The sequence below is a fragment of the Triturus cristatus genome, chromosome 10, assembly GCF_964204655.1.
Source record: "Triturus cristatus chromosome 10, aTriCri1.1, whole genome shotgun sequence".
In the NCBI taxonomy this organism is placed as follows: Eukaryota; Metazoa; Chordata; class Amphibia; order Caudata; family Salamandridae; genus Triturus; species Triturus cristatus.
The window spans coordinates 32,844,829-32,872,706 of record NC_140593.1 but is presented as its reverse complement, the minus strand read 5'-3'; the positions used below and the strand labels follow the sequence as shown (position 1 = coordinate 32,872,706).

Below are 27,878 nucleotides of genomic sequence, written 5' to 3'. Positions count from 1 at the left end.
TCAGGAGTCTTAGTGGTCCATAGGGCTGCATCATGGAGCGCCTCTGTTATTCATTTGTTAATTGCAGTATTTGCCAAATTGGCATAATTATGCAATAGCGGTGGTGTTTTCTGAAGTTCTTTGGAGAAGCTCTTGTGGTTAAACATGGACCAGTTTCTGCATGGGCGAGTGGGTTCAGCGTTTTCCATAGGGCGTTGTTTAGGTAAAGGTATACAGAATTCAATGAGGTGATAATCGGACCATGGGACAGGGACAGGTTGTTTTACTACAAGCCCCGTGTGGTTCGAGAAAATAGGGTCAAGCAGGTGGCCTGCGTGGTGTGTTGGCGCGGCAGATTTGAATTCGAGCTGTATGCTGGTAAGTTCCTTGCATAAGGTTTGTGCCTCGGTTTTGAGGTGGTCAACAATGTAGAGATTGAGATCACCTAGAACTATGAGATTATTGTATTTCAGCGCCAACTGGGTTACCAGATCCATAAGATTATTTATGAAATCATTGGGTGGTTCTGGTGGGCAATAGATTAGGAGACCATTCGTTATGGTCCCATTGGCTCTGCTTAACCTTTCCATTCGCCCGTCGGGTAACGGCTGTTGCGAGCACTACCTCTGTAGTGCTGCGCACGTCCGTTGGCCGAGCGGCCCCGCCCATAATTAAACACCCGCACCGCGGCGGATTTTATGCCACGGTCAACGGGTTAAGCTAAAGAGGGCTGCCTCCATGTTGACTAGTAGAGCTTTATCGAGTGTGCACTTGATGAATGGATGGAAAATTATAGCTATTCCGCCTCCGCGTTTTAGGGTGCGGTCTTGTCTCAGCATGCAATAGTTGTTAGGTAGTGCCTCAAGTATGTCAGGGGCAGAGTCTTGGTTGAGCCAGGTTTCTGTGAGAAACAGGGCCTCAGGCTGGTGGTCTGTGAGATAGTCATAGATTTCTGTCTTATGTTTAGCGAGTGATCTACAGTTAATGAGGGTGAGCTTCATGTGGGCTTGTTGAGGGATGGCACTTTTCTCAGTGTGAACCTGTTGCTACTGCCTCTGTTGAAAAAATTTCACTAGGGGATGCAAATTCCCTCACCCTCTTGAAAACCTAAAGTTGAGGAGCTTCGGATGAGAAAAACCTCCACCACACTGCAGTTGACAGAGTTTTGTCTGAACTCCACGTTCCATGTGGAATGTGCTGTGAGAAAAACTCTGCAAATTCTCCAGCCTTGCAGAATTTATCACCCACCCTAGTAGTGAGGTCCTGAAGACGAGAAGTTTCGTGACCAATGTGGATTGGTGTATGAGCTACAAAAAAATTGTGTACAAAGCCGGGGATGTCCTAAGAAATTCAACAAAGTGTAGGGAGTTTGGAGACAAGTCATGGATAACATGCTCTGATGAGGAAGGTGGTCAGGTACGCAGGGCGAGTCTGGGCTGCATCAAAATTGCATTTATAATACAATGTACTGTTACTCTCTGAAGTATCTGTTTCTTTTTACCATTGGGCCCTTTACGATTGACTTGGAGATATTAGGGAGTGATACTGCATCAAGTGATGTAATAAACCCTCAAGTTCATGTTGCCTTTGTTGTGGTAGGGTGTCTGCTTTCCACCCAGTTGTATAAAAATAAAAAAAAGATACTTTCAAAAGTACAAAAAACATAAACAACAGTAGCAAACAAACTCCAGCCAAGCCTTGTAATAAGTTTAGCTCCACACAAGGCCTCTCACAGTTGTGCAATACACTCCCATAGAAAATAATGTGAGCAGAGACGCAATAAAACACCCAGTAGAAAAAGAATTTTAAAATATTTACATTATGTTTACTTTTAAATTATGTTCATATGTGTGTATGTGTCTTAAAAAGTATACACAATCAATAATTACATTTGTAATTAGTTTAACAAATAACAGTAATTTAAAAAAAAATATTCAACATTTAAAAAAAAAACATTAATTAAACCGTATTTGTGATTAATTTTACTAAATAGTAACTGAAAATAAAATTGCTAGTTTGTTTCTTTTCTTTAATGTTTGTTAAAAATTAATATTTATTAATATTACATTTGGAAATGGTGAATAACCAAATGTAGGAAATTCACAAATGAGAAAATCCACATGTTCAAATTAACTAATTGTAGCAAATTTCTCTTTTTGGCTTTTCACCATTTCCGAGTGTATGTTTACTATATAGGGCCTTATTGCGATGTCGGTAAGTCTTCCTTCCGCCCGACTTGGTCCTGGGACCGACCAACACCCGGTCAGTGGTCCCACCCCCCTAATTAGTGTGCGACTGAACACTGTTCAGTCACATTCCTACATTTCACTATAGGTGTATGCATTATGGCTGTAAACCGTCTCTAATGCATGCTCCCAAGGGTAAATGAGGGGTGTGCTTCATCCCTGCACCATTGTTGATCCCTGTATGGGGTGCAGGGATCAACAAGGCCCTCAACCAGAGGCTGCACACCCAATGGGGCCCTGTAGTGGGCCTCCAAAACACTTTCTGACATGGTTTCCATGTCAGAGAGGCCGGCATGGAAACCATGCTGAAAACTGTGCATCATTATCTCAAGGGTGGAAAGGCCCGCTTTTGAGATTCCTGGTGGGATTCAGACTAGCCGTCGAAAGCCAGCCAGAATGAGCAGCTGGATTACTATCTGACCACCTAGAACCAAAACCGAGCTTTCCATTACGATGAGGCTTGTAAAGGCTCTGACCGATCGGCCCCATAGTGTAGAGTTATGTTTCCCCACTCCATGAAGCATGGAGGAAGAGCCTCATTTTTTAAAGTGGAAAGTTACAACTAATAATTTTTCACATATAGGCGGAAATCTTCACCACTGGGTGGATATTTCCCCATGGTAAAGTAGAGTGAAATTTAAAAAAAATATATTCAACTTTAAAAAACATCTAAAACATATTTCCATGGTAACTGTTAAGGTAACTTAAAATTAAATATGAATTTTCTCAGTAGAACAACATAAAGTAATACTACAGCACAAATAGGATAATTTTTAACTAAATATATAATAATTGAAATATATTAAATATAACATAGATTTATTTTCATAGATTTAATTTTTAAAAATCCTACCTAAAGTGACATGTTTATATTTATTTATTATGTAGTTAAATATTACCCAAAATTATATACAAAATTAATATAAATATATTCATTTTTTAAACACCTAAAGTTACATGTATTATTACATTTAAACAAATGTTAAACTATTTTATATTAATACAAAATAAATTGTGCACCTTTGATATAGTTTTTTCTGTAATATCTCAAAAACTACTGAAGAAATTGACACCAAGGGGCATATTAGCAACGAGGCGATATAAAATGATCTCCGCTTTTGCGTCCGTTTTCAGACGAAAAGCGGTGATAATTTTATCGCCTAATTAGCAAGGTCACGCTATCACGTGAAACCTTGCATTAGCGCCCATATTCTTAACGCCCAGCTTTGCATCTCTAATGAGATGCAAAGTGGGCGTTCCTGACCTGACATGACTGGAGAAATGTCTGTTATCGCTACTTTCCTTACGCCTGCTTCAGGACTGACTTAGCAATGATATCCTATGGAAGGTGGATATCATGGCTAAGTATGTGAGGCCCTATCATCAAGTTAACGCCAAACTTCGTGAGATTATCGCTGGGTCTCCAGCGATAATCTCATGTTTGGCAGTTAGCGCTAGGATTTTTATCGCTTTTGAGATAAGCGTTGCTAATAGCACGCTATCTCAGTGATAAAAATCCACATTAGCCGGCGATAATTATCCTAGCGCTAAGTGCGCTTAGCGATAATTATCGCCGGTTGTTGCTGATATGCCCCCAAATAACCAAAAGGACTTTTTCTGGAGAAAGTTTCCATGGAAAAAGTGTTTTTTGACCTGTCTAAATCTCTGGCGCAGGTTGAAAAAGCTTCACAAAATGTTCCCTCAAAAATGTTCCCCTTGGTTATATTGTACATGGAAATTTATGGGGTGATCTGTCAAGCAGGGGCTAAGAAAAAGGGTGGCAAAAAAGTGTGTTTCCCGTGATAATTCCAATAGGGATATTGAACATGACTACAGCCCAAGCCGCTGGACGGAATTACACCAAATTTGCCAGAAAGGTAGCTCTAGGTCCAGAAAGAGCCCTTTTTAGGTCGAGCCTAGACAGCGCATGCGCTGTCGCAAGACCTCCAGTAAATACAATATTGATGGTAATTTCTCCTCCCGCCTGCCATTGGTTAACTGTGGCATTGCTTCAGTTAGCAGGCTTATGGTTGGCTCTGGATGCCATAGGTCACTTCCGTTTTTGGAGGAAGCAGCACCGACCAACTACTGTTAAGTTACGCTACAGGGCTGTATCTTTTAATTAAAGGACTACTTCGTTATGTTTTCGCCATGACGCCTGGTTCGCGCATACGCTTAATATATGCACGGCCGCTTTCCTCGGTGGTCACCCCCCCACCATCACCCGCCCCTCGCTCCTTGTTTTAATGTCCAACTCTGTATTTACTGCGCTGACTGAAACCCCGCTGTCACGGCTAAGGATGGTTAGACGTTTTACTCTCACGCCCACGTTGTGTAATTAAGTTATTTTCCGAGATATGAAAACATTTCTCTGCTAATCATTTGAGCTCCTGACATCTGGCACGCGCGTGCCAACGGAGTTTAAGTGGGAAAATGCATTTCTTTGCATCTGAGCATTATGGGCACAGAAACCTTAACAGGTCCTAATGACAACATTGCAAGATCTGTTTTTTTCACGCAGGGGAATTCACACTGCGGTTAGCAAAAAGCAAGTTTCACCACCTCTTGTGAAATATTCTGGCGCCCAGGACGCAGCCATTAACCGTAGCTGACCCCTGTCAGCACCTAAAGTGTGAACAGGTATGTTTGCTTCTGAAAGTAGCTGGCAGCAGACGGGGACTCGTAGCACAGAGTTCAACACTCACTGCTGACATCTTCTGTTACTGTAACCTCCTGGACATGAGGTCAAGTTCTGCCAAGGGCAAACTCAACTGTCTTTCCTTAGGTGGTTGCTAAAAATAAGCGCTTAGAAACTGGATAATAGGTCTACATATTATTTACCCCCGCAGTGAACGTCAAATTGTACTTTTTTATTTAAACAACACAAAAAACGATTATTCAAATATTAGCTTCAAAAAGTTTAGGCAGACAACGTTCATTGGCCACTCTGCGTAAAACAGAATAAACGTTTTGGGAGAAAAAAAATGCCCTTTCCACAGTTTTTCAGCATGCTTAGCAAGAGTGGAGCAAACAGGGTATGCTCATACCAATTCGAAGCAGGCAAAACTCAATAGAGCTCCATTTTTGGGGATTGTGTATAAAAAGAAATTGAACGGATGTAATTTTCTCCACATTTATAATAAAAGTATGTGTCAGGCAAAATCAGTTTCTCCCGTTTCTTACTATGGAATACGCATAAAGAATACAAGGATAGCATGCTTCGGTCAGTCGTGTCATCGTTTTTCACTACAAACACCCGTAATAAGTCTGCCCCATATAAAACAAGCATTTGCAATGCAATAGGTCTCGCTTTTGTGAGAGTTTAAGCTATTAGCATTGTAAATGACAATGCCTTTTATGTTTTAAAAACCAAAACATAAATAAAAGGCATTGTCATTTACATGTCAATAGCTCAAACTCGCGTAAATGCGAGACCTGTTGCATTGCAAATGCTTGTTGTTATTTGGTGTAAATCCATTCAGTAGTCTTTGAGATATTGATGTAAAAACAAATTTGTGTATCCAGAGGCACAAATCCTTCTGGCCTATTTTGCAATGAGTCGCAAATTCACGTACCAACAGGAATGCTGTGATTGGCTGGCCGCAACCTGTATAGAAAGTTCCGGCCACCATGTTATGTAACAGGACACGGTCTCTGGGAGCTGAAATTAAACAATGAGAGTGATAGAAGGGGTCAGGGTACAAGTGCCCTGACCCAATGGGTGGAATACAGGGTGTTTGTGGGACCACTTATGTGTACAACACATGGGAAAATGGTTTGTAGTGTGAAATTACATATATAATTATAAAAATTTAAAATACATTCATTTATTTTAACAGTATTTGCTGTATAGTGTTATTTTACGCCCCTGCCTCTATTATTTCTATAGGAGTGTTGCAGTGCCAGTAGTTGACTGTGCGTGGTGCTGGGTTTACTCTAGGTCTGTGAATAGCAATGGCCTTACTCTTTTGAGGGTTAATGCTTGTCCCTCCCTAAACCCAGCCTTGAGCCTCCCTTAGCTCCACCTTAACCCTCTCTAGTCCCCTCTCAGTTTGTAGTAAGTATTCCCCATTTTCCAGTAACTGCTCCCTGCCCCTAATCCACATTTACAACAAAAACATAGATGTATGTTTATGGAGATCCCCTCTAACGAGATAGAGGTCTCGGTATTTCAATAATGGGAGAGAGACCGAGACGTAGGCCTCTGCATGTAGGTTGGTGAATAGTGCTTTGTATTATGTGAGCAGCACTATTGTTTGTGCTACAAAATACAGCTTGTGAATTTGCCTAAATTTACCTGAGTATCAACATCTTTGCCTGAACTTTGATATTTTCCTAAGCCCGTCCTCGGCCCCTTCTGTCTCTCTTAGTTTATCTCTCCTGTTTGTTTGATACTATAGGTGTTTGCTTCTCCCCCTCTAATTCAAAACTCTGTATTTTTTTAACTTCACCTCTGTCTCATGCTCACATGTATAGATTATCTAATGGCGAGTATAGTGGTATAGGTGGTTATGGATGGGAGACAGAAGAGATAAAACATAAATGTAGAGAAAGGCAGACAATGTAGAGAGTAGGAGAGCACAAAATACAGAGACAGAGTAGCAGAATGTAAGAGAAACAGGGAGAATTGGGAGAAGAAAGGGAAGACAACATTGGATAGAGGAAACAAAAGAGCCAAATGGAGACAAAGCAGTGTAGGAAGAGAGAGAGTAAAAGGAATGAAAACATGGAGATGGATGGATTCAGACAGAGAGAACTAGGGGAAAGAGAAAGAGAGTAGGAAGGACAGAGTATGAAGGAGTAGAGAGACAGAGAGAGAGAGATTGGCCGACAGACTGACAAAGACACACATAAAAAAGATGATTTGCAAGGAGGGGACAGAAGGAAGAAGAGAGACCACACTGCACAGAGCAAACATAAAGGTACAGAGAGTGCTCTGTGCTGACAGGGGAAGATGGTCTAGTAAGTGGTCCATGATCCTGAAAACTGAAAGAAAGGAAGAGAAGGACTTTCACTGAGGGGTAGAGAGAGGGCCGTCACCATCATTAGTGTCGCCCAGTGCAACAATTGTTGCTTGGCTCCATCATAACTTCTTCTTCATTCCCTCTCTGCCACCTGCCAATGGTGCCCCCATCTCACCTTAGCCCCCAACTGACATTATATTTATTTTATAGCGCTAATCATCCCAAAGAAGACTGTCCTAGTGCTTTAAATTACATACAGAGAGCCTTAAAAGTGTGTAAATCTATGAATAGGCAATGTTACTTAGAACAATAATGACTAAAAGATGTAGGAGTCACATGTCATCCTCAGTGGTAGTGTTGGAATGTAGTTTATCAGTAGGTGTAGGTGGGTCCCTACCACTAGTAATAATTCCACAATCACAATGTAATGTCCAGTCAAGGTCTGAAAAGATGATCCCCTTGATCAACCCTTGTAAGCTGGCTACGAGCATGGAGGCCTAACTTAGGAGACAGGAGTGTACAGTATTTAAAAACACCAATATGTTAAATAAGTAAGCGACATCACACAATAAAAATCCAACACCAATTTATAAATATAGGAAATACTTTTATGATTAAAATGACACAAAAAATAGAAAAATACAATGTAGGAAACCAGAGACATTGATCTTTAAAGAATAAACACTTTCTAATGCCTAAAAGCTAAAAGCACCATTTTGGGAGTTCCGGTTGTGCTTAACCGGGACAAAGTCAAAGTTTCAGGCCAGCCACGATCGCCTGTATACACTTAGCGGTAGTGCCCTGGCAAGTTTTTACCTTCTGACTACCTTACTTTTTAGGAGCTTTTTCTCTCGACATCGAGCAAGGAACCTTGTCAGGCCGGGTTTGACAGATGTTTGGCTCAGCGTGATCTATAGGTCATCTCCTGGAAGTCCTGTCAAGGACAAAAAGCTCCTGAGCTTCAGTGGGGCAATTGTGAATCTCAGGCCGGGTCGTAATTTGACGTCTCCGGCTTGACTACCGTCAATGGGTTGGTCACCTTAATGGAGATTTTTGCCAAAATTCTCTAATCTTCTCCAAACATCTGGATCTTCTTCCAGAATGACCATTTGGGTTCTGAAGGGTAAAAACACAAATCCAAGGTTACAGAAGCTCTGAGTTGCTCCTTGGGATGTTGTTACTATGTTTCCCACAATGCACCTGGCCAAATCCTTTAAAGTCCAGCTGAAGGTAGTCAACTGGTTTCTTCTTGCTGGAGATGATGCAAGTGGATCTCTTTTAACATGTTGTGTTCTTGGGTGATAAGCCGGGGTCACCCCTAATCAATGGATGGCAGAGTGCCACCCTCAGGTATGACCACTTCCTCCAAAGTGTGGCATATTCTTGACCCAGAAACACTATTCCTTTAAAATCCAAAATGGAGAAATTATCCACTGGAGGTTAAAATCTGGCTAAGCCAACCCACTGGCATGGCTAAGTTTCCTTAACACTTCCCTTCAAGTCCCTCTGCTAAATAAATTAGTGGGGCTCCTGTCTGGCTCGGAGTACAGGGAGTGGGTCTGAGCTTGTGCCCTGTCCTAACTGTCATTCCCTCTTTGAAGACCACTTTAGCTACTCAATGGCCACCCTGCCTTTTGCTCTGCAGCTTGCAGATCTCCTCCTACCAGATTACCTATGTCTCGATGTCGGCTACTTCACACTTAATCAGAGAAGCTTGGCTTAGCCTGTCAAAGGATGGTCAATCAGGAGAGACTGCTGGAAGGCAGGTTTTTATTACATCGGAAAACATAGTTCTATAACTTATTTTCTGTGATAGTTATAATAAATCTAACCATGGCAAGTTGTTGGATTTATTCTAGCAATCATTTTAATATTTTGAAGTACATTTTTAACTTGCTTCTATCAATAGCAGTTGGAGCCCATGGGCTACAATGGGAATACATGAAATTAGCAGTTTTTTCCTCACCTGGGCATATAAAACATCCCTTATATAATGTTCCTGCTTATAGTTGTCAGGCACCCTACCCCTGGGGCACCCTACCCCTGGGGCACCTATGGGTGACTTTTGGGGTAACATATGTAAAAGTAAGCCAGTTTGAGACTTTAGAAATACCTTTAATTCCAAAGTCGAATTTGCATATAATTTACTTTTAAAGGCAGCCCATAAAACAGAGCTGCCTTGAAAATGACAGCAGACAGCACAGCAACGCAGACTCACGTGCATCAGCTCTGCTGGGCCTCTAAACCTACATGCCCTACTATATACTAGGGGCTTTCAGGTTGTTTTTCATATTAATTGCATTTTCACCTAATTACCATGTACATTTTACACAGACTACTGGCCCTGGGTCTGGTTCGCATGGCCCAGGGCACAATCAGAGTGAGTTACCACCAGTATCAATCAAACAATGGGGGTGACCGGGATAAAAAGGATGACTTTCTCACAGGTAGGCATTACATTTTATAGTCATTTCCATGGAGAGACGAAGGGGCCCAAATATATGATGTTGTTGACCTCTCCTCCAGTGTTTGCATACCTTAGGCTGCCTTGCACCAATGCAAACACACTTGCACCAATATGCAAGGGAGTTCAGGTGATGCCAAACTTAGGTTTTATACTGGAAGGGTTCCATTCCAGCACAAAATTCTATATTTGACAAAGTGTGACCCTTTACAGCTTTGTATGTGTGTTGCACTGTGCAGCACGTATGTAAAGTTCGAAAGGTTCGGAGAAAAGAAATCTTTTTTTAAACTTTACATCTGCCTCATGGATGCGTAATTTATTTATGTCAATTCTTTCATATCAACGTTAGTAGATAGAAATCAAAATATATGGGTGAGTGCATGGGAAAGTTCATGTGCTACCCATGGTATGCCTCCTTTCCTAATGCAGAGTGCTTCTTTGTGTTACTTAGGGTTACTGTCCAGTGCAAATTAGTATTTGTGCTAGAAAGTTAGCCCCAAAACAATAGTTTGCATCAGGTTCACAACAAGTTTGTGATGAAAACCAGGCAAAAAGTCATTTTAAATCTGCCCATAAATGTAACGTATGATTGAGGAGTCAAGCTAATAAAATTGCATTGCTCCCCACAGGATGCCTTTTAAGCAATGGTGGAATAACAAAGGATTGAGAGGAAGAAAACAATTATGTTCTAAACCTCTGCCTTTCAATTCTCATGCAAGACGTTGAGGCCGGTTCATAGCTCAATGCATTATATCTAAAGGATTGTCACTTTTGAACTCAAAGTTTCAGCAGGATCTATGAAATAAAAACAATAATCCACTACACTATGTACATAAAATATTAATCTGTGATCTGCATGTCACATGTTGTGCTTTGCAGCAGGAACATTAACTCTCTATGCTACTATTTCATGGGTCAAAATTCTGAAAGATAAATCTTAGATCACTCCAAGTGCATTAATCACCAGAGTTATCATGCTGTTGTAAATACCCCCTGAAAATGCTGCTCACACAAATATCTGGGCAGGATGCTCTTATCTCAGTTCAGCCTGCCATGCAGAGGGCACCTCCTTGACATTGGCACCTAGTGCAACTGTACCAGTCGCAGCACCTCAAAGCAAGCACTGGCTTGGGAGAATGGAGGGAGAGAGGGAATAATAGAAAAAGAGATGTGGTTTAATTGATGACCATGGACTAATTCTAGCTTTGGCAGATTCTGAAATTATATTATCATTCTGTTCTCATAACTTTATTTCCATGTGACTGACATGGTGAACATATGTAAAGTGAATATTTCAAATGAAGAGGGTTATTTGCCAAAGTAGCTTACACTGATGAGCAAATTACACAACTTCTCATTTGGGTCTTTGAAAAGGATCATTGGTTGGCACACAGTGCTTTATCACCTACCGCTCTTGTTGGTAATCTCTCCTTCTGAGCAGAGGGTGCAGTCATAGCAGCAGGCAGGTTTCCCTTTTACAGGGACTTTCCTGTATCCAGGAGGACAACTCTCACTGCATACAGAGGAAGGGACCTGGAGAGCAAGAGATGGAGTTGTGTGAGACATCAACAGGGAAGAAACAAAGGGCACATGTGGAATTATCACACATCTTGAGGACTGAGAAAGAATTGGTATTGTTTGTCATGTGAGAGATCAGAGAAGGAAGAAATAAGGGGCTGATGTCATAGGTTCAGTGAGAGGTATTCAGGGAGTGAAAAATGCGAGAATGTAATTGCATCAGTGTGAGGGAATCCAGGGATTAAGAGATGCAGAGAAGATGTGATGACATCAGTGTGAGGGATCCATGGAGGAGGAGATGCAGGGCACATGTGATAGCATCAGTGTGAAGGATCCAGGGAGAAGGAGATGCAGGGCAGATGTGATAGCATCAGTGTGAGGGATCCATGGAGGAGGAGATGCAGGGCAGATGTGATAGCATCAGTGTGAGGGATCCATGGAGGAGGAGATGCAGGGCAGATGTGATAGCATCAGTATGAGGGATCCATGGAGGAGGAGATGCAGGGCAGATGTGATAGCATCAGTGTCGGGGATCCTGGTAGTGAGAGATGTGTGGTACATGTCATAATAATATCAGTGTGAGGGATCCAGGGAGTGAGAGATGCTGGGCAGTTGTGATACTATCAGTGTGAGGGATCCATGGAGTGATAGATGCTGGGCAGATGTGATACTATCAGTGTGAGGGTCCAAAGAGATTGAGATGTGAGGAAGATGTGATAACTCAGTGTGAGGAACCCGATGAGAAGAGAGGCAGAGCAGATGTGATAATGTTAGTGTGGGAGATCCAGAAATAAATATAGCATACGCCAGAAATTCACTGTTGAGCTTGACTGTAAAACATAGAAGTATCCAGGCCTCGAAAGTGGTACAATTGCAGGACCATGAGGGCCGCCCGCCTGTGTGGGGCAGCGTTACAGCAGCATACAAAGCAGCAGGAAAGAAGATTGGGAAAAGTTGATCCTGAGACAATTTGTGGAGGGCCAGGCATACTAACTGGGGAAAGTATAAATCTGCTATGTCCAACTGTGACCTGCCCTCTAGTGGGTCAGCACCCAAATATTAGTGGAGAGAATCTTCCAAATGATCGTACTGGGGCCTTTCATTCATCCCTCACTGATTATTTTAAATCATCAAAGAAGATCAAGGATAGTAAAATTGTCCCCGGGATTCAAACAAAAATGAACAGAGGTACAACACCAAAAGAACTAAGCTGTGTAAAATCAGTTCTAACAACACCTATTTTCCAACAACATTTTGGGGGAGTCTCAACGAAAAAATATACAGGTGTTGGAACAAGCCCACAAAAGCCATCTGAAGTAAGCAACGCAGCCTCTACTCAGGTACCGGGCTATCACCCTTTGGTCGTAAAAGCCCAGGTTTATGCTCCCTGTACCTCAGCTGTAACATTTAAGTCTAGTAATATCGACAGTAGGACCAGGAATTGGACAATGGCAACCACTAATAATAGCAACGGATCAGTAAAAAGGTCTGAAAATGTTGATAATGAGGGTGTATTCTCAGATAGAGCGTAATTGGACTTAAGTCTAGTGATTAATATTACATCTGGCACTGAGACAACCACAGGTGATGATGTATTCCTGCCTTCCCTTATATTGTCACCAGGCAAATTAGTCTAATCCAATCATAATAGGGACCTAAACTGTCAAATTACAAGACCAGAAGCGTCCTCAAGTCTGAAAAGTGGAATTAAAATAGATCCCTTCAGTCCGACACCTACAACGGGAAGAACAAACCTTGACTTCAAACCTGCTCTGATCCCTGAGGTAATAGACCTTGAATGTGCTCATATGCCGTACAAACCAGAGAACGCCGACTCTATGAATAATCCTTTAAATTCTGCTGATTTATCATTATTAGCTAAATATGACACCCTTTTCTCTGTGAGAACAAGACAAGAAGAGGACTCTATAAACTTTCATTCAGAAATATGGAACAGTTTGCTTAAAACCCTGGACACTATAGCCACAGCCCAGATAAATTGAATATCCAGGTGGATCTATTGAATAATCTGGCCCCTTATGTTGCCGGGATCGATTCTAAATTACTCAACTTAACAAATTTAGTGGTAAGGGCTCAATCCGATAGAGACAATTAAATGATCACCTGTACCTGTGCTCACATCATAGATAAAATATCCAATTTTCTGAATATGGTTGGTTCTTTATTAGATAAAGTCAAACGAATGTCAGTTGAGAATAAACCAGAGATAGTACATGTAATTAATCATAGCCACAGCCGTGTCATCAAAGCATCGAATGCCCAAACATACAAACAAGCCTCTCAAGAAAAGCAAGTAAGGAGATGGATGTAAATGAGGGCATTAATATCAATGAATCTCGAGAGCACATTCAGCATCCAGGAGTACAATTTATTAAAGAGGAAAAAAGAAGTAACATCCCCACAATAGGGCAAGGAAGTGATTTCAACAGCGTCCAAGTCTCTCTGGCTGCTCCTAATGAAAGCAAAGCTAATCAACAAAATGCAATGCACATCGGTGAGGCTGATCCTGTTATAAATAATTCAGAATCATTCTCTAGCACAAAAACACTTGTTCTCACTGAAAGATCAAGGAAAAAACAAAGAAAAGCTCTCAATAGAATCAATAAAAACACATGCCAACTAACCTAAGTACAGCTCATATCCCAAAGGAAAATGATCAGATTTTTCAATCATCTGAACAAAAGCCTTGCACAGTAGAAGTAGGGGACAAAGGAACCGTAAATGTGTGAACTTTGGATATGTTGGTTTCTCTTAAGGATGCCCCGGTCAAGCCAGTACTTCCCCAAAATGAAAAAGTTTCAAATAGTTGTGAGATTGGACATGGCTCTGCGCAAAGGGTTCTATCAGTAAATTGAGCCATTCAGTTATTGGCGGTGGACAAAAACAACAAAGCAGTTTAAGAGCCATACATGAAAATAAAACTACATATTCATTGTTTTCTTCACCGACTGGTAAAAACTGATATGAAGTTAAATCTGAAAGAAACTGGGAACCCAGTCAAGTCGCTTCTGTAGAAGACAGTCAGAGACTCGAGGTCACAAGCTACAAGTCAAATTACAATCACATCACTTTTCAATCATCGATCTATGAAGAAACCAACGGGGGACAGTTGTACCGACTCTCCTGCAAAGCTACTCTTTATTCCACTGTATGACTCAAGGGGCCTACACGATATTTTAAATTGCAGCAAAATACTGAAGCTCTTATCCTCAATCCCAGAGTTAAGCAACTTAACATCAGATGCCTTAGAATCAGTCGAATTCAAACAGGACGCTAAAACTCCCATATTTGAGGCAACTTGAACCATATGGCGTAATGAGCAGATGACTAACAGAATTCTTGAATATGCTCCACAATTTGATAATTAGAAGATGCACAGATAGCCAATATCCAACTCTGCTCCTTCCCAAGGCGGTGGAAAAGAGATATATCCCCAAAAACTTGATGTCAAATGGATATCATGGGGGAAACAATCATATTCTGAAAGGAGCAATAGGTCAGATATGCAACCCTGAGTTCTCTTCTTGCATTGAGATCACAAGCTGCAGGTCGGGATCACAAATTTGTAAAGAATGTAATAAATATTCAGCCCCAAGAGATGACTGGGCCTGCTTCCCAAAAGCACTCAGCAAAGGGAATCTTGATAAGAATCTTGATGTGATAGGGTGAAGGTTGGGCAGCCTGGATAAATAGAAGAACAGGCAAATATTACCATTTGCTCATGGAATGTTCATGGCCTAACAATGTTGTTATGAGACCAAGAGACAATACATTTTATTCAGAACTTTAAAATCTTAATGCTCCACGTAACTTGGAAAATGTGCTATGAGCCCCTTGTTGATCATCTGCTTATGGCCATGCAAAAGGTGGGCGTTCTATTTATGTGTCATTGGATCTGGATGTCAGCTATCATGTATTTGAAATCCAATTGGATTTGCTATTATGCATCTAGGTTGACTTTAAATTACTAATTATTTTTCTAACTGCTTATTTGAGTATTAAAAGAGTAGTAAAGACAACACAGCTTACCCTCCTATGGGAAATAATTACAACTTTATCCTATTAATATCCTGCAATCAGTCTTAATATTTTGGGAGATTTTAATATGCACATGTTTACTGGGAATTCAAAGAATGTAGACACAGCTCTATCTAAGATGTTTTATTCCCAGTTACAAAAATGTTATCTTATTCTAGCATTTAAAAACTCACAAAAACATTCCATCATTGCTTATACCATTATTTCAAATGAATTGTTGACCAACCTTATAGGGTTTCAAGTGGTCCCAAGAGTGAAAGTGACCATAATCCCCAATCCATTACATTATCACTCGCAGTGGCTCATTTATCAAAATCAAGAACTCTTGACTCAGAGCATATTGCTTATAATTTGAAAAGGCTGACATGGCCCTCAGCAAAACAAGAAGAGATTTTGGCCTATATAGATCCAACGATACAACTAACACTGAATGGGCATTTCATGAAAAATCAATAGTTGAAATTTGGACGTGTCTTTGTTCTTTATTTGTGGACTACTTTCTAGCAAAAACAACGTCTAGGGGGAATACTATTAAGCCAAAAAGAATCATCTGGTATTCATATAGGCTATATCTACAAAAGGATGCACTTAATAAAGCTTCCCAGGCAATCTGCAGTCAACCAAATAGCGTCATCAAATCCATTAAATTATGCACACGAGATCTGGAAGGCAAACAGGGCACATCACAAAGGTCTATGGGCTAAATTACACCATGCTAGTACATTCATTAACTTGAGAGCATTTTGGGGCACAATTAATGACCTTGACTATGGCAACAGGAGAAATAATAGTGCTAACATTACTGTGTCAGATTGGGAGTCTTTCATTTCCACCCTGTATGGGGCTTCTCCTGTAAATGCCCTAGGCTCAGATTATGACGTCATCCGTCTGCTTCACCAACTAATTTAAGCAGCGAGGATGATGAAAAAGAAAATCCTTGTGGCAATCAAATGCTAGTGTCTGAGTCATCGCAGAAGGATATGGTAAAAATATTGATAAGTAAGATTAAATCAAACGGGGCGCCAGGCCCAAATGGGATCCCGAAAGCCGCGTTTAAAGCCAAGGTTGACTTATGGTCAAGACTTTTATCACAATTATTTAAAGACATTGTAAAATGTAATTTGGTCCCGAAATCCTGGCACGACAGCATAATGCAGCCAATTGACAAAAGTAGCCTACCTGACAATCTAGCCAATTACAAGTTGATTGCACTAGCCAACGTAGGGGGGAAATCTTTGCAACAGGTTGTAGTATTGTGGTTATTATGCTTTACATGTCATCCACTGCTCCACCAGTGGAACGCTCTAGAGATGAAGTAACATAGAATGTTGGTGTATGAATTAGGCAGCTGGAGAAGGCCTGAGCGCCTTCCTGGCCTGTCCTAGTGCGGCGGAATTACTGCTGTATTACTGATCTTGTAACTAACATGAATAAATCCTCCTGAACTTCATCTACCTGCGTGGAGTGATTACTACAATGTTATGGCAACGGGGAGGAAGAGTTGTATAAGTTAATTCTCTTCTTCTCTGTCTTCTTCTACTTTTCGCCTGATGTGGATTGCTCTGTCGCATACTTACCAGGCCAGTTGGTGTACAGAGAGTTCTCATTGATAGTTTCTCTTTCTTTCTCTCATTTATAGAAGGGAGGATGAGAAACAGGTTATGTTTAAATTTGTTGTTGCTTTCTTTCTCTCTACCTCTGCCTTGTTTCTCTCTAGTACTCTCCTCTCTAATTTGTTCTTTTAGCTTCTACATCTGATATATTTTCCTCTTTTCTGTTTTCCTTCTGAAGGAAAGGAGGATATGTAGTATCTTGGTTATTATGCTTAACATGTCATCCACTGCTCCACCAGTGGAACGCTCTAGAGATGATGTAACATAGAATGTTGTTGTATGAATTAGGCAGCTGGAGAAGGGCTGAGCGCCTTGCTGGCTGCTCCTGGTGGGGCTGAATTACAGCTGTATTAATGATCTTGTAACTAACATCAATAAATCCTCCTGAACTTCATCTACCTGCGTGGAGTGATTACTACAATGTTATGGCAACGGGGAGGAAGAGCTGTATAAGTTAATTCTCTTCTTCTCTGTCTTCTTCTACTTTTCTCCTGATGTGGATTGCTCTCTCGCATACTTACCTGGCCAGCTAATGTACAGAGAGTACTCATTGATAGTTTCTCTTTCTTTCTTTATTTCTTTCTCTCATTTATCGAAGGGAGGATGAGAAACAGGGTGCCGCTCGTAGGCTCTTGTTACCGTCACCGTTGCTGACTCCTTTGTCCATGCGTGTGGTGTGCCCTGCTGAGGCGTTTCTTCTACAGCGGACTACGGACTCTGGGGATTCTGGTCAGGACTGCGATGCCCAGGGCGCACTGCTCCATCTCTATCGCCCGCACCTGGAGACCTCTTTCTAACTCCGCCTCCCTAGACTATTTTAAGCCTCACGGCCCCCGCTTCGCGGGTGCCGCTCGTAGGCTCTTGTTACCGTCACCGTTGCTGACTCCTGTGTCCACGCGTGTGGTGTGCCCTGCTGAGGCGTTTCTTCTACAGCGGACTATGGACTCTGGGGATTCTGGTCAGGACTGCGAGGCCCAGGGCGCACTGCTCCATCTCTATCGCCCGCACCTGGAGACCTCTTCCTAACCCGTCCCCTGTTTATTTAAGTCACGCCTCCTCCCTGCGCGAGCGGGACGCGAGCGGGGCGCAGTCCGGGGCGAAGCCCGGGCAAAGGGTGGGCCCTCTTAGGCCCTCAGAGGCCGAGTGAGGCAGGGCAGGGCCTGGTTATTAACGGGTTATTGTCAGTTAGCGTCACTAGTATTGAATACCCCGGGTTACATTGTCACCATGTCCCAAAGTTCTATTAAAACTGTTAATGATTTGTCGGGGGGGATGTCATCTGGACCGTTGGACATCTATTTTAAAAGGGTATTACCCGATGAGGAAAAGGATAATATTCTAGCCAAAAGAAGAACAGAGTGTCGTCGCTCAGTGGAAAGTTTAAAGCTTAGGGCTCCTGACGGTTTTATTTCCCAGGATTCTTATTGCGACGGCGCTAATCCCAATGGCTTGCTCGATCCTCCCTCTCAGGTGAGTGACTCCCGACAGTTAGGGGAGTGCGCCCCAACATCCAGTGCCCTTATGGCTCAGGATATTCTTGAAATTTCCCCCCTTAGTCTCCCCAGTACTCCTCAGGTTTTAAATAAACCCACTCCCTCACAAGGTAAACATGTTAAGAAGCATACTAAGTCCATTAAACTGGCCACGACCCAAGGTCCTCCACCGAGTAAAAGAAGACGCAAGAAAGGGGGTGTTCCATCTAAACACAAGTTGAGCCACATTGATTTTGGGAAGCATTCATTGAAGACTGCTGGTTCTGCACAAGGGGAAGGAGCTGTAGAGATTTCCATGCTTAATTTGCCCCTCCCCTCTTCAACTACTATCTTAGAACCCGAGGTGTACCCCACTGTGTTATCTTCTATTCCTGCTGAACCTGCATTATCAGCTGCTCCCCCTGTTATCCAAGTTGACGTCTTGGGCCTTTTGATTAAGTCTCTCATCTCACCCATCATTGAAAGTTTATTGAGAGTTGAGAAAAGAATTGCTGACTTAGATTCCGCTATAAGTAGGATAATGGACCCGATTACAGGCTATACGAACAGGGCCTCCCCCACTGCCTCAGTACCTACTACGGTATTACCTAATCCCATTCCCCATTCTACTACGGTTACAACCCAGCCCACTAACCAGACAGTTTCCAACCGACATGGGTTATTGCCCCACACAACTGCGAGTATTCTGGGTGAGACTACTACTAGCGATTTAGGGGGGGGCAAGTAAACGCACTCAAAGGGTCCTTGTGGGAAGAGAGGGAAAGTTCCTGTAATAGAAGGCCCCAATTAAATAATATACCGCAAGTTGATCTACCCCCTGAAGCAGTGCCTTTGGTGGTTGTCTTGACGGGGGTGCCGCCTTTGGCCAATAACAAAAGAGAAGAGTATAGCCAGCTGAAAAATAAAACCATGCATTGGCTTAGTATTTACAGACCAATTGAGGAAAACATTAACAGGGAGATATTGCATGTTAGGCGCCTTTCTTGGTTGGGTTGTAGAAACAAAACACCAAGGGTGACATTGTTTTAGTAAATTTTAGAGACCCTCGAGCGGTTGATCATATCCTGAATGGGCACCCAGGGGAGGGTAACAACTGCATTATTCCACGAGCATTAACATATTTTTACCCCAGATCCTTGGTGTTCCCTTCTCCTTTTATAAACAAGCAGGTTTTATCTTACCCAAACTCCCTGGGAGCACCCATCTCTAGTCATCCGGCACATGACCACTATTTATCTCTTGCAGCCGACTCCTCAAGGTGGAACCTTGTTCCCCCTATTTCTAATAGAAACTATATGAGGAATTGGGTACACCCGAGGCCCTTTACTCCCTTGGAAGCAGTGAACCGGTTTGAGGTGCTCACTAGTATGGAAGACTGCGACTGAAGATTACAGGTTCCTCAGGGCATGGAGGGACGAGTAGGCATAGCCAGCCCTGAGGCCAGCACTCGTGAGTTGTATACAGAGGCCACTGGTTCTGATCCCGGGTCCATGGGCTTAACCTCGGCAATTGGATCTGCCACTGGAAGGACTGTGTCCCCCACTTTACCCGTGTTCCCGGGCAACAGCGCTGTAGGTTTCCCACCGCTAAGCCCACTACACCAAACAGACCCTATAAGAACCCTTACTCCACTCGCCCTAGTCGAGAACTTGGGGGTCCTTTCTGATCTACATGCAGTAGACAACAAGGTTATCCACTTGATCTCGTGGAATGTGGCTGGGTTGCAAAGAAAGCTGGCTCTCCCTGAGTGGAATTCTCTTATTGAAAAGTTTGATGTTTGCATGTTCCAAGAAACCTGGAGTATAGTCCCAATACATAAATCTGGATATACCACCTTTTTTCAACCAGCTCAAGGCTGTGGTAGAGGTAGACCAGCTGGAGGTTTACATGTCTGGATAAAAATTTCATTGAACTGGGTTGTTACTAACCACGACTCTGGGAGTTGGGACATCCAACATATCTCGTTTGAGGGACCAACCAAGGGCAGCAGGATAGATTTATTTAACATCTACTCAAGAGGGATCACGGGGAATACCACCTCAAGCACAGTATCTATTTTAGACCAGGCATTAGCCAATTGTTCCCCCTCCTCTAAAATTATTGTGGGGGGGGACTTTAACTGTACTTTTGAGCCCCTGAGTGGTGATGACCCCTTGGGTATAGAGGAGACAGACTCCAGATGGTCTATCCCGGCTCTGTCCTTGGCTCCAATAAAAAAATGGTCTTCAAAGGTAATACAGCTCAACGCCCTCACCGTGGAACATAACCTTAGAGCTCTCAATGGCAGGACTCCCTCTGATCCCGACGGTGCGATGACCTTTAATAGGCTCAGTAGCCCATCAAGAATTGATTATATTTTAATAGATGTGACACTATGGTGTGACTTAATAGACATGGAGGTGGTCCTCTCACAAGATAGCGATCACAATTCTCAATGTATGAAGCTAAGATGGGGGAAGCGTATTGATGACAGGAGACTAACCCACCTGCGGTCCACCAATGAGGTGGTTCCATTCCAGGGTAACCGTAGGTTGAAATGGGACAAAGTTCGCCCACAGGTTGAGAAATTGGTAAGGATTAGGGCGTTAGTAGTAGATCTGACTGTAGAATTGGCGGCCCACGATCAGGGTTCTGGGTTTGCCCAGGGTACGTCTTTTGTACAGGCTTATAAAAACACAGTAGAGGAAGTTGGGAATTTCTTTTTAATCCAAAATAAAAAGGGTAGTGGGGAAAATAAAAAAACAATATGACTAAACCAAGGAAGCCTTGGTACTCGGCCCATTGCAAGGCAAAAAGAAACGAGATTAGAGTTGCCCTGCGTAAAAAGAGTCAACCATTAGTCAGTGCAGCCAGGAAAGAATACGCAAAGGCTTTGGAGCAGGCTAAGCGTGAGTGGGAGGAACAATATTGGCAGGACCTCAAAGCTGCTTCCAAAAGGAAGAACCCACTGCGGTTTTGGGACCTGATTAATAAAGCAAGGTCGAATAGTTCTCCCCCACTAGTCAATCACATAACTAGCCAGCAATGGCATTCCCACTTCTCAGCGTTGTATGGTGGGACAGAAGCGGCCCCCTCTTCCCCTGTCCCCGCCGCTAGAGTCCCCCCCTTACAGCCGGTTGAGGATCCCTTTCTGTCCTCCGAGGTGACGCTGGCTATCAGGCACCTGTCCCCGAAGAAAGCTGCTGGCCCAGATGGGATACCAGGAGACCTCCTAGTGGAAGACCCGGAACTTTGGGCCAAACTTATTGCCCAAATAATGAACTTGATTTCCAAGGGATTCCCCGTCCCAGAGTCATGGAAGGGTGCGGAGGTAATTACTGTCTTCAAGAAGGGTGCCAGAGATGATCCTGCCAACTACAGACCGATCAGTTTGATCGATGTTTTACAGAAGGTGGTTGGCAGGGTTATCATTATGAGGGTAGGCATCTGGATGGAGGAGAGGCAAATTTTGTCCCATTTACAAGCTGGGTTCCGGCAATAGGTGGGCACGATGGACCAGGTCTTCCGCTTCTTTGCGATCTACTGGAAGACAGTTACCATCAACAAAGGTAGTTTATACCTAGCTTTCATAGACCTCAGGATGGCGTTTGACCTGGTCCCTCGTGATAGGCTGTGGGAAGTTCTAGAAAAGATGGGCTTCCCAGGTTCCCTCTTGGGCTTTATTGTGCAACTTCATGAGGGGAACTATGCGAGGATCAGATGGGGTACCCAAGGTCAACTGACCGAGAGGATTCCCGTGAGGAGGGGTGTACGCCAGGGATGTGTTATGGCGCCAAAGCTGTTTTCTCTCTTCGTGAACGGAGTGGTGGACCATCTGAGAGAGGATCCGGCTGATGCTCCATCCCTGGCAGGTGAAAAAATCCCTACACTACTCTTCGCGGATGACACCATCCTGATCTCCAAGTCCCCGTCTGGTCTCCAAAAGCTCCTGAATCGTTTTAGCACATTTTGTACTGACAGAGGTCTTATTATCAACACCACAAAAACAAAGCTCATGGCCTTAGCACCATCTACTAGATTTAGGAATAATCTTTTGCTCAATGGTGAGCCCCTGGAATTGCTGGACTCTTTTGATTATTTGGGCATCAGGGTCAACAATCGGATGAGCTGGAAAGACCACCTGGCCAAGATGTTGCTAAACCACAAAAGAGTCTCAGGGGCGGTCTTGCGTGAGTACCGGGAGTCCAAGAGTAAGCCAGTTGCACCGCTCCTTGCAATCTATGAGGGCCAAGTTCTACCATCTGCCCTCTACGGCTCCGAACTATGGGGGTTCGAAAATACTTCTGAGCTAGTCAGGTGTGAAAACAAGTTCTTGAGAGACGCGGTTGCCCTTCCTGCCTCTACCCCGTTAATTCCCTTGAGGGCAGATTTGGGCAGGCGTCCGCTCAGGGATTTGGTACGCCTGTGCCCGTTACTCTTTTGGATCCGTTTGCGAAGGACTAGGGAGCTCCACAAGTACGCCGCTGCCCTAGACGAACTAATTTTGCTTAACTCTAATAACAGAATTAAGTGGTTGAGCAATCTGAGGCAGTTGGTTGTCCTTTTGGGTTTGAGTGATATTTGGGAAAGTCAAACCCCACCGCCTAAGCTAGTGATTAAACAGCTGTACTGGGATCTAGTCCAGATAGAGTCCATTACTAGTAGCTCAGGGGGATCTTTATCTGAGCGATTTTTGTCGTTCAAATGGGTAAGGTGCTTTGAACCATTTTTGGACTACATTGAGATACCCTGGGATAGAGCACTTTATCTAAAGGTTAGGTTCGGGATCCTTCCGGTTAATGATTTTACTTCGGGGTGGAAAAAACAGGATGGTTCACTGAACTCTTGCCCTGGTTGCCTAGCACCTACTGAGTCTGTGGCACATCTTTTTTTTGCCTGCCCAGCATATAGGGTAGCAAGGAGGACTTGGTTAAAGCCACTATGTAAGGGGCTGGGTCTTAGATGCCACAAAATGGCTTTGCGAATACTCTGCACCGACACGTCTTCTATTGCTATGGTTTGCGGAGTAGCCACATTTTTGGGAAGTGCTTGGCGGTCACGCATGAGGTGCATCAAGGCCCTGCCCCTTGTCACCTAACAGCGAAAGGCTTTGGTTTGGATGACCCTACCCTGTTGTCATTGTACTCCTTGTTTTGATGTTTCCTTGCTTCACATTTTATTGTATTGCTTATTGCTTTCTTTTATGATGATTTTTTTTTATCGAATAAAGAATTGAGTTGAGTTATGTTTATCTGTTTCTTTAAATTTGTTGTTGCTTTCTTTCTCTCTACCTCTGCCTTGTTTCTCTCTAGTACTCTCCTCTCTATTTATTTCTTTTAGCTTCTACATCTGATATATTGTCCTCTTTTCTGTTTTCCTTCTGGAAGAAAGGAGGATATGTAGTATCTTGGTTGTTATGCTTTACATGTCATCCACTGTTCCACCAGTGGAAAGCTCTAGAGATGACGTAACATAGAATGTTGGTGTATGAATTAGACAGTTGGAGAAGGCCTGGTGGAGCTGAATTACTGCTGTATTTCTGATCTTGTAACTAACATGAATAAATCCTCCTGAACTTCATCTACCTGCGTGTAGTGATTACTACACAGGTCTACTTAGTGACTTGGGAGAATGGGTGATGAAAAGGAAAGTAATTCCAATCTCCCAAACCGGATTTTGCAGGGGGCAGTCAACTATTACTAACTTGTTACTACTCACTTTGCTGGTAGAGAGAACAAAATCTAAAAAACAAAAGCTCTATCTTTGTTTTCTGGATCTAAAAGCGGCCTTTGACTCTGATCCTCGTAACCTACTTAGGGCAAAGCTATCAGCATGGGGCGTCCCGAAGCAGCGGATCTAAAGCGGCCTTTGACTCTGATCCTCGTAACCTACTTAGGGCAAAGCTATCAGCATGGGGCGTCCCGAAGCAGCGGACCTAAAGCTGCCTTTGAGTCTGATCCTCGTAACCTACTTAGGGCAAAGCTATCAGCATGGGGCGCACCCAAGCAGCGGACCTAAAGCTGCCTTTGACTCTGATCCTCGTAACCTACTTAGGGCAAAGCTATCAGCATGGGGCGCACCCAAGCAGCGGACCTAAAAGCTGCCTTTGACTCTGATCCTCGTAACTTACTTTGGGCAAAGCTATCAGCATGGGGCGCACCCAAGCAGCGGACCTAAAAGCTGCCTTTGACTCTGATCCTCGTAACCTACTTAGGGCAAAGCTATCAGCATGGGGCGCCCCGAAGCAGCGGACCTAAAAGCTGCCTTTGACTCTGATCCTCGTAACTTACTTTGGGCAAAGCTATCAGCATGGGGCGCACCCAAGCAGCGGACCTAAAAGCTGCCTTTGACTCTGATCCTCGTAACCTGCTTAGGGCAAAGCTATCAGCATGGGGCGTACCCAAGCAGCTGTGAGATATGATCATATTTCTTTACTCAAATACATGGCTGCAGGTCAGATTGGGTGATGGAGGTTGTACCACACGCTCTTTGGAAACACCTGGTGGCCTCAAACAGGGCTGTGTACTTGTCCCATGTCTTTTTAATCTTGTTATCTCCGGTTTGCCATACTCTCAGCAAAATGGTATTGCGCACTCTCCAAATTTGGAGGCCTTGCTGTAAAATATTTACAATATGCAGATGACAAATGGTCTTCACATGTATATTAAAAAAATGAAAAAGATGGCGATAGGATCAAATAAATTGGACAAGGAATTATGGGAAACCAATGGGGTATTGATTGAATCAGTAAAGCAGTATAAATACTTAGAAATTATGCTGGATGATAGAATGAATTTTGACCCTTTCAATGCGTCGAACGGCTGCGAGCTGTCTGACGTCACGATGGGCGTGTGCATTGGATGGCTCCCGGCCGTCCTAGCACCCACCCACGGGGGAAGCGCTGGCGCTCCCTCCATGGGCCGCCCCTAAACCTGCCCCCACCCGCAATCGAAGGGGAGGCCCTTCCGCTTTACCCCCCCGGACCCCCATCACATCATGTAATGATGTCGCCGTGCCTCACACGCTGACATCATTATAAGAAACTGGTCGCGCAGGAAGCCATTTGCTTCCTGTGCGTCTGGCAGAGCAGAGGTGAGTTTGTCCTCGGGGAGGGTGGGGGGTGATTTATAAAAGGCATTGGAGGAAAAGAAAGTGTTTTCCTTTTCTCCAATGTCTTTTTCAAGCATTCCTGCTGCACGATCGCGCATGCAGTGCAATCGTGCAGCAGGAATGCTTTTTTTTTTTTTAAAGGGCCTTTTGTGTTGGGGAGCGGCCCCTTGGGGGAAACATTTTATGGATGTGTCAGCTCCCATTGGGGGAGGCAGATCTATAAAAAAAATGTTTAAACAAAAGACATTATGTGACCACTAGGCCACAAGGGAATTATTTTTTTTATTTAAAAGTGCCTTTGTGCCTTTGTGTCGGGGAGCGGCCCCTTGAGCAAGGGTCGCTCCCCTTGGGAGAGAAAATTTTGTGGTTAGGTCTGCCCTCCTTGGGGGGGGCACATCTATAAAAAAAATAAAAAAGACATTATGTGACCACTAGGCCACCAGGGTATTTAGTTTTTTATTTAAAAAGAGCCTTTGTATCGGGGAGCGGCCCCTTGAGCAAAGGTTGCTCCCCTTGGGGGCTGCCATTTTTTTTTAGTTGTCTGGGCCCCTGGGGGGGGGCAGATCGAATTAATATTTATATATAAAGAAGTCCCTGTGAGCCCACTAGGCCACCAGGGATTATTATATTTTTTTTAAATATGTTTTTGGGGAGTGGCCCCTTAGGCAAGGGAATCATTTATTGTGGCCATTTCTGCCCCCCTTGTTGGCAGATCGGCCTTGTTTTTCTAGGCCCATCTGTCCCCAAGGGGGGCAGAAGCCATTAGACATGAGGGATTGTTTGAGTTGTTTGGGAGCAGCACCTTGGGCAAGGGTTGCTCCCCTTTATGGGGTATTTATTATGGTCATTTCTGGGGGCAGATCGGCATATGTTTTCAGGCCCATCTGTCCCCTAGGAGGGCAGAAGCCACTAGACACCAGGCCTTTTTAAATGTTGGTGTAGGGGAGTGACCCTGTGGGCAAGGGTCGCTCTCCCTTTATGAGGGTGAATTTTTTGGCTGTTTCTGCTCCCTGTGGGGGCAGATCGGCCTTATGATTTTAGGCCCACCTACCACCTCTGCTTGGCTGGTGGATAGTGTGTGGACTAGTGCATTATTTGCATTTGTGATTGTCTAATGTGTTTTTTCTCCTTTTTATTCTAGTGCAAAGCTTTTGATTCTTGTTAGCGGTTTTGGCAGGGGTTGATCTGCAGTTTTGCATAGTTGCATTTTTTTTGGTAAGAAAAACCTTTTAGTTGTGTTTACTCAAATTGAATGAATTTTTTGTAAGTGGTGTCATAATAGAAGCATATTTAGTTAGTGTTTTGTGCATGAAATTCTTTGTGATGTGTTTTGCGTTGTTTTCAGGAAAAAACAAAAGGTGCACTCATTGTGAAGTCAATACACACGGATAATGTTATGTTATGTTAAAGAACTTTTATATAGCGCAGATTCACCAACTGGTCTCTTCGCGCTTTGGAGAGGAAGATAGCGTCCTAGTACCGTGCAATTACATAAGAAAAAGTGAGGTGTTATTCTCATGACTCTCTAAACAGGATAGTTTTAAGAAGATTCACGAATTTCAAAAGAACGGGCTCCTTGCGCAGGTGTTCTGGCAGGTTATTCCAGAGATATGGAACAAGCCCTGCCCCCCTTGGAGGTGAGTTTAAACCGAGGGGGGACTAAAAGACCCGCCTCCGAGGACCGCAGAATACGTCTCGGGGTATATATTTGAAAGCGCTCCTTAATGTATGCAGGGGCCTGGCCGTATAGGGCTTTATGAGTGATGCAGAGGCCTTTGAAGATGGTCCTTTGCTTCATTATCAGCCAGTGCAGTTTGGTAAGGAGGTCAGAGGCATGCGCCCTTCTGGGCAGGCCAAAAATCAGACGGGCTGCATCATTCTGCACCACCTGCAATTTACTGATCAAGTTTAATGGCAGGCCAATGTACAAAGCGTTGCCATAATCCAGCCTTGAAATAATGGTAGCAGACACAATCATCTGCAATGAGGTCGTTGACAGGAGGGGCACAAGTTTACGTAATTGCCTCAGGAGGCCAATGCATGTCCCCACAACCGATGTAACTTGCCTAGCCATGGTGAGATCAGAGTATATTTTAATACCTAGACTTTTCACCACAGGGACTGTTCAAAGGGTACTTATTTTTATTCAAATTGATCTGCCGGTTATTATGCTGCTCCTGGAGATAACGTTGCTCTAATAGAACATACAGTATGCTGTCACTTTAATAAATTCCTTGGACGGTACAGCGTTTACTGGATCTTCTATATTCTCTTGATTACATTATATACCTGAGGTATTAGACACTACAATACATAATGTTACTGAGGCCAATATTGCCGTTTAAGATTCAAATCTACTTTGTCAGAGAAGCAAGATGGCGGCTAAATGTTTGGCCGCTTGAGCGGGCCGCTCTTCCTCTCGGCCTCCGAGTGCTATGCTATGCGTACCTGAG

The 27,878-nt window shown here is 43.4% G+C and overlaps 1 protein-coding gene across 1 annotated transcript in view; it reads right to left on the bottom strand.

Annotated features, from left to right (window-relative positions):
* The window catches only part of LOC146788758 (vomeronasal type-2 receptor 26-like), a 327,656-nt gene that overhangs the window by 57,507 nt on the left and 242,271 nt on the right, over window positions 1-27,878 (bottom strand). The window contains exon 4 of the mRNA XM_085630965.1: window positions 11,063-11,186. Coding sequence (XP_085487091.1) covers window positions 11,063-11,186 — 124 coding nt within the window. The remainder of the gene's footprint in view (window positions 1-11,062; window positions 11,187-27,878) is intronic.